The sequence below is a fragment of the Ursus maritimus genome, unplaced genomic scaffold (assembly GCF_017311325.1).
Source record: "Ursus maritimus isolate PB19 unplaced genomic scaffold, ASM1731132v1 scaffold_14, whole genome shotgun sequence".
Taxonomy (NCBI): Eukaryota; Metazoa; Chordata; class Mammalia; order Carnivora; family Ursidae; genus Ursus; species Ursus maritimus.
In genome coordinates, this window is record NW_024423786.1 from 56898035 (window position 1) to 56904491 (window position 6457).

Genomic DNA, 6457 nt, shown 5'->3' on the forward strand with positions numbered 1-6457 from the left:
AGCCCGCGTGCCGCCTTCCCCAGGCGCGAGCAGCCCGGCTCCGCCCCCGGGCTGGTCTCCACCCCCGAGCTGGTCTCCGCCCCCTGCCCCCCGCTCCGGCCAATGGGAGGGCAGGGCGGACAAAGGAGGTGGGGCCTGCCCCGTCTCCCCCGCCGCATTGCCCTCTGGCGGGCCGCGGCCGCCGCAGCCGCGACTCCGAGGGAAGGGGGCGGGGCGCGGAGGCCGTGGGTGCCGATTGGCGGAGCGGGGGCAGGACGTAGCGGATTGGAGGGGCGGGGTCATGGCCGGGGATTATTGGCTGAGCTGTTGTGGGGGCGGAGCTGGTGGGAGGACCCAGAGAAAGGCCAGAGATGATTGGCGAGAACAGAGGAGAGGCGGGGCTGATCATAAAGGAGGAGGGACAGAATCTCAGGGCAGGGGGATGGGACCGAGCTAAGTCCAGGAGGCGGGACTTACTCGGAAGAACAAGTCCGGTTGGACCGGCAGGAGGCAGGGCTGATTCAAGAGGGAGGGGTGTGTGGGAAAGTGGGCGGGGCCACACAAAGGGGCGGGGACACGTCTAGCAGCCGTGATCTCGCTCCTCTTGCTCGGAATATTTGGTCCCTGTACAAATGGGGGAGACTGAGGCTCCAGAGGGTTTGGATCTGCGGAGGACCGGGGCAGGCGTATGAACCCCCCCCCGACTTCGGCCCGATCTTCGCGCTCCTCAAGGGGGAGCCGCAAGGGCCTCTGGGAGTTGAAGCCTTCCAGGGGTTGCTATGGCCTCGGGGGCGGGGCGGGCGCCTGGGCCTACTCGGCGGTTTGGCCAGGGGGAGGGGCTTTCGGAGGCCCCGGCCCGGCCCCGCCCCCGCCGCCATGCGGCCCGCCCGGACTGCGCTCTGGCTGCGCCTAGTCGTGGCCCTGGGCCTGGCCCTCGTTGGCCCCCTGCCTGTGGGGTGGTCCTCGGCCCGGGCCCCCATCTATGTCAGCAGCTGGGCCGTGCGGGTGTCCCAGGGCTACCAGGAGGCCGAGCGCCTGGCGCGCAAATTCGGCTTCGTCAACTTGGGGCAGGTGGGTAGGACCCAAATGGACAGGAAGGTCGGGGGCTAGACGACCCCAGACCCCGGAGACGGGAGGGGTACCCAAGATATCAAGAACCCCCAGCCCACCCCTGCCTCGACCTAGAGGACACCTGGTTGGAGGAGGGTGCACGCAAGAGGTGTGGGCCACTGTCGTGGGGGATTCCATCTCGGAGCCAGGTGCCATGGTTGCGGATGCTTCCCCACGTTCCCAGATCTTTCCTGACGGGCAGTACTACCACCTGCGACACCGGGGCGTGGTCCAGCAGTCCCTGACCCCACACTGGGGCCATCGCCTGCGCCTAAAGAAAGACCCCAAGGTGAGCCTGGCCTGGGGGTCTTGGCCACTTCCTATTACTTAAATCACCTGCTCTCTCTGAGTCTGGGTTTCCACTTGGTCCTCCCCTATCCCCGTCTGTACGGGAGGACCATATCTGGAGAGCAAGGGTTTACGAATGGGTGCCACGCTCACCTCAGGGCCTGGCCCACTGTCAGCATTTCTTGTCGCCCCCCACCCAACTCCCCTCCTCTAGCTCACCCTGAAAGATCAAGGTTCCTTTGTACCCTATAAAGACGGCAGATACCATTCTAGTTCCCGGAATGGAGAGAAGGGAGTTGGCCCTTTTTAGGACAGAAGCAACGGTTCCAGAGTAGGAATCCTGTGTGAAGTCACCTGGTGAGACTATGAGATGCTCAGAGGGTTGCCAGATTGAGGAAAAAGGCTTTAGATAACAAGCTGGGGAGTAGAGGCTGAGTCTGCAAGCTGTCAGGAGTCATGATGGCGGTATGGTCTGGGTCTGGGGTGGGGGGGCGCTGATCAGCATGGAGGCAAGAGGCTTTGTAACTTGAAACCCACTGGGAACACTGGGGACAGAAGTTGCTGGTTTCAGATGGGGTTTGCAGGAGAGAGGCCAGGGTTTGCCAATGGACTGGATTTGTGGGATAGAGAGAAATCAGGGCCAGCTCCCAAGTCTGAAGATGGGCAGATGGGAAGACAATTGCCCCATCACTGAGATGGGGGTGAGGGCACATGAACTGGTTTGGGGGGTGGGAGATCAACAAGGAAGAAGGAAGGGCAAAGGTCTGAGGAAGAACAGCCTGGGGCAGGCAGAACAGCATGTGCAAAGGCCCCAGGGCGAGGGAGCCACTGTGGCTGTAGCAGAGGGAAGCTGGTGAGGGCCAGATTAAGCAGAGCTTTGTGGGCCCTGGAGAGGGGGGCAGCATGGGAGGGTCTCAGCAGGGGGTGATGCCACAGTGTTTTAGAGAGGCACGGGGGCAGAGGGGGAACTGGGGAGGAGGCAGGTATGGCCATCCAGGGATGTCTTGCAAGGGGTGGGGAGGAGTGGTAGAGAGAAATGGCCATTACAGTGGGGAGATGGGCAGGTCTTGGGTAGAAGGATCTAGAACGGGGACTGGGGAAGGAGCAGGGTTGGACTTCAAGAGCAGTGGCCACATGGCAGTGGGCCCAGGGGACTGGTGATCTGAGGGCCTGGTCCCCTCATGGCAGAGCCCCAGGCACGTGGGGACCCCAAAGAGCAGCCTCAGCAAACACAAGGTCCTGGGCCTGATCCCACACCATGAGGACCCCAGGACAGGCAGCGGAGAACCCAGACACATCCCACCCCCGCTGTGGCCCCACACACAACCTCCCCTTGGTGGACCTGGGGAAGAGGCCTGTCTTCCGTGGAAGCAGCCCGGGGCCTTTTGGTGGGACTCGGTGGGAAAGATTGGGAGGGGCAGGGCCCTCTCAAGTGCGTGGCTGTGAGGGCAGGACCGTTGGGAGGAGGGTGGGCTGGCTGTCGGGGTCCAGCCCCCTCCTGCAGTGCGCATTCGCCTCCAGGTGCAGTGGTTTGAGCAGCAGACGCTCCGGCGGCGGGTGAAGCGCTCGTTGGCGGTACCCACAGACCCCTGGTTCCCCAAGCAGTGGTACATGGTGAGCGGGCCGGGCTGGGTGGTGGGGCCAGGCGGGGCCAGAGCCCCACTGACGCCAGCGCCCACCTTGCACAGAACAACAAGGTGCAGCCGGACCTGAACATCATGCAGGCCTGGAGCCAGGGGCTGTCGGGCCAGGGCGTTGTGGTCTCTGTCCTGGACGACGGCATCGAGAAGGACCACCCAGACCTCTGGGCCAACTACGTGAGACCACGGGGACCAGAGTGCGGGGTGCGGGCTGCCCAGGTCCCACGGCCAGCCCCCACCCCTCATGTCCCCACTCCGCCCCCAGGACCCCCTGGCCAGCTACGACTTCAACGACTATGACCCAGACCCCCAGCCGCGATACACTCCCAGTGATGAGAACCGGTGAGCCTGGCATCCTCCAGGGGGTGAGGGCAGCCCCCAGTGCCTTGCGGGGAGCTGGTGGGGGGGGCTGTAACGGGCTCCCCTCTCCCCTTGGCACCAGGCACGGGACCCGCTGTGCTGGGGAAGTGGCAGCAATAGCGAACAACGGGTTCTGCGGCACAGGCGTCGCCTACAACGCCCGCATTGGAGGTATGCAGGCTCCAGCTCCTTCCACCAGGGATACCGCGTAACCGGGAATGCCAGATAGGGGGCTAGCGGGCAGCCCCAGGAACGCACGTCTGGGGGATACGGGGCCCAGGTCAGGTAGGGGAGAGCCGAGCCCCACGCGGATGCCCTCCCGGGGGCACAGGGAGCCCAGCGCCTGGGCTGGGCAGGCCCGCAGAGGTGGGGTGCGGCGGGGCCATCCGCAGAGGCCTGACGCCCCTCCCCTCCCCGCAGGCGTGCGCATGCTGGACGGCACCGTCACGGACGTCCTGGAGGCCCAGTCGCTGAGCCTGCGGCCACAGCACATCCACATCTATAGTGCCAGCTGGGGGCCCGAGGACGACGGCCGCACGGTGGACGGCCCGGGCGTCCTCACCCGTGAGGCCTTCAGGCGCGGCGTGACCAAGGTGAGCGCACCCCGGGGCTGCGGCGGGCCTGGGCCTGCTCTCAAGGCCGACGCCCCATCCCGGTCCCCGTCCCTGTGTGCAGGGCCGCGGTGGGCTGGGCACGCTCTTCGTCTGGGCGTCGGGCAACGGCGGCCTGCACTATGACAACTGCAACTGTGACGGCTACACCAACAGCATCCACACTCTCTCGGTGGGCAGCACCACCCGGCAGGGCCGCGTGCCCTGGTACAGCGAGGCCTGCGCCTCCACGCTCACCACCACCTACAGCAGCGGCGTGGCCGCTGACCCGCAGATCGTGAGTGCCCGCCACACCCCCAGGTCCGGCAGCCAGGTCTCCTCTGTCCCCTCCTGCCCCCTGCCCCCTCCCCTCCTGCCCCCTGCCCTCTCCTCTCCTGTCGCCTGTCCCTTCCTGCCTGTCCCCTGCCCCTCCCTCCTGTCCCATGCCCCCTCCCTGCCTGTCCTCTGCCCCCTCCCATCTGTTTCTCCCTCACTTTCCCTTCTGCCCCTTTCTCTCCCATCCCCTTGTCCTAATTCACTCCCTCCTCCTCCCCTTCTACCTGTCCCCTCCCCCACCTTCCCTCCTGCTCCCCCTGCCTTCCTGCCCCCTACTTCCCCTCCTCCCAGGGCTGCCCTGTGACACCTGGAACACAAATGGGTCCAAGACCAGGCCCCAGTGTTGTCATTCCTTCACACACCCTCCTGTCTTCCAGGCAGGGCCGGCTCCCCAGGGCCCTGTTCCTGGCAGGATCTCTGCGGTACCTTCTTGAACCAAGTCTGGGTTTTCATGTGTACCAGGCCCTCCAAGCCCCCTGTCTGCCCCTAGGTCACCACAGACCTGCACCACCAGTGCACGGACAAACACACAGGCACCTCGGCCTCGGCCCCGCTGGCTGCGGGCATGATCGCCCTGGCTCTGGAGGCCAAGTAGGTGACGGAGGGGACCCCGCTTACCGCGCTCACCCCCCAGCATGGCCCCAGCTCACCTGCCCTCGCCTGCCCCCAGCCCGTTCTTGACGTGGAGGGACATGCAGCACCTGGTGGTCCGCGCGTCCAGGCCGGCGCAGCTCCAGGCTGAGGACTGGAGGACCAACGGTGTGGGGCGCCAAGGTGAGGCAGGGCCTGGGGGAGGGGGGGTGCCACGTCCGGGGGCGAGTGATGACCGCCCCTCCGCACAGTGAGCCACCACTACGGCTACGGGCTGCTGGACGCCAGGCTGCTGGTGGACATGGCTCGGACCTGGCTGCCCACACAGCCCCAGCAGAGATGCGCCGTCCGGATCGTGCACACCCCCACGTGAGCGCCCTCCTCAGCCGCCCCCCCACCGTGCTCGCCTGTCATCTCCCCGCACCTGTCGTTACCTGGGGGGCGGGTTGGCAAACCCGTGGGAGGCTGGTCCCGAGGCCTCTGTTTACCCACCTGTCAAATGAGAGGGAGGGCCCCACGATCTGAGCCCAGACCCCGCCTGCTGGCCCCCCTCCCCCGGCAGGCCCGCAGGAGGGGCCCTCACCCCCCACGCCGCCCCTAGCCCCATCCTGCCGCTGATGCAAGTGCGGAAGAATGTGTCGGCCTGCGCCGGCCGTGCCAACTACATCCGCTCCCTGGAGCACGTGCAGGTGCGGCTGTCACTGTCCTACAGCCGCCGGGGGGACCTGGAGATCTCACTCACCAGCCCCATGGGCACCCGCTCCACGCTCGTGGCCATCAGGTACCCGGGAGGAGGACCCGGCCTGCAGCAGACGCTCCTCCCTTCCCTGGGCGTGGGGAGCACACTGCGGTCAGGGGGGGTCCGGGTCGGGCTGCTTCCACCGGACACCCGCCCCCGTGGGAGCCCTCCCCGCAGCCAGCACGGGGCCACCTCCGCCCCCCACCCCACCTTCTGTCCCAGACCCTTGGATGTCAGTGGCCAAGGCTACAACAACTGGATCTTCATGTCCACCCACTTCTGGGACGAGGACCCGCAGGGCTTGTGGACTCTGGGCCTGGAGAACAAGGGCTACTACTTCAACACGGGTGAGAGCTGCACGCAGGCTGGGGCTTCGGACTCTGGGGCCCCCCGGGTACCCACTGCCAAGGGGCTCCCTGCGGTCTCCCCGAGAGACCGAGCAGGTGTGTCTGGTGTGGAGTACGTACCCGCTTACCAGACACCGTCCGTGACCCGTGCACAGCGGGTGCTCAGCCCAGCGCCGTCAGGGTCTGGGACTCCCGCTCGGGGGCGGGCGGCTGGGGAGCGGGGCCCAGAAGGGCAGGAGCAGGCTGCCAACAGCCTCTCCCCCTCCTCCCCGTGCCCACCGCGACCCCTGCCCAGGGACGCTGTACCGCTACACGCTGCTGCTCTATGGGACGGCCGAGGACATGACGGCGCGGCCCCCGGGCCCCCAGGTGACCAGCAGCGCGTGTGTGCAGCGGGACACAGAGGGGCTGTGCCAGGGTGAGTGCCTGGCGTGGCGTGGCCCGGCCTGCCCGCTGGGAGGCGCAGCAGCGGGCAGT

General features: G+C 66.8%; 1 protein-coding gene across 1 annotated transcript in view; it reads left to right on the forward strand.

The window, feature by feature from the left end:
• Positions 1–855: 855 nt before the first annotated feature.
• Positions 856–6457, forward strand: part of PCSK4 (proprotein convertase subtilisin/kexin type 4) — an 8988-nt gene continuing 3386 nt past the window's right edge. The window contains exons 1-14 of the mRNA XM_040629776.1: positions 856–1050; positions 1274–1378; positions 2899–2991; positions 3066–3194; positions 3283–3359; positions 3460–3548; positions 3798–3970; positions 4053–4265; positions 4794–4894; positions 4974–5077; positions 5146–5263; positions 5496–5675; positions 5856–5980; positions 6276–6398. Of these exons, the coding sequence (XP_040485710.1) occupies positions 856–1050; positions 1274–1378; positions 2899–2991; positions 3066–3194; positions 3283–3359; positions 3460–3548; positions 3798–3970; positions 4053–4265; positions 4794–4894; positions 4974–5077; positions 5146–5263; positions 5496–5675; positions 5856–5980; positions 6276–6398 (1825 nt within the window). The remainder of the gene's footprint in view (positions 1051–1273; positions 1379–2898; positions 2992–3065; positions 3195–3282; positions 3360–3459; positions 3549–3797; positions 3971–4052; positions 4266–4793; positions 4895–4973; positions 5078–5145; positions 5264–5495; positions 5676–5855; positions 5981–6275; positions 6399–6457) is intronic.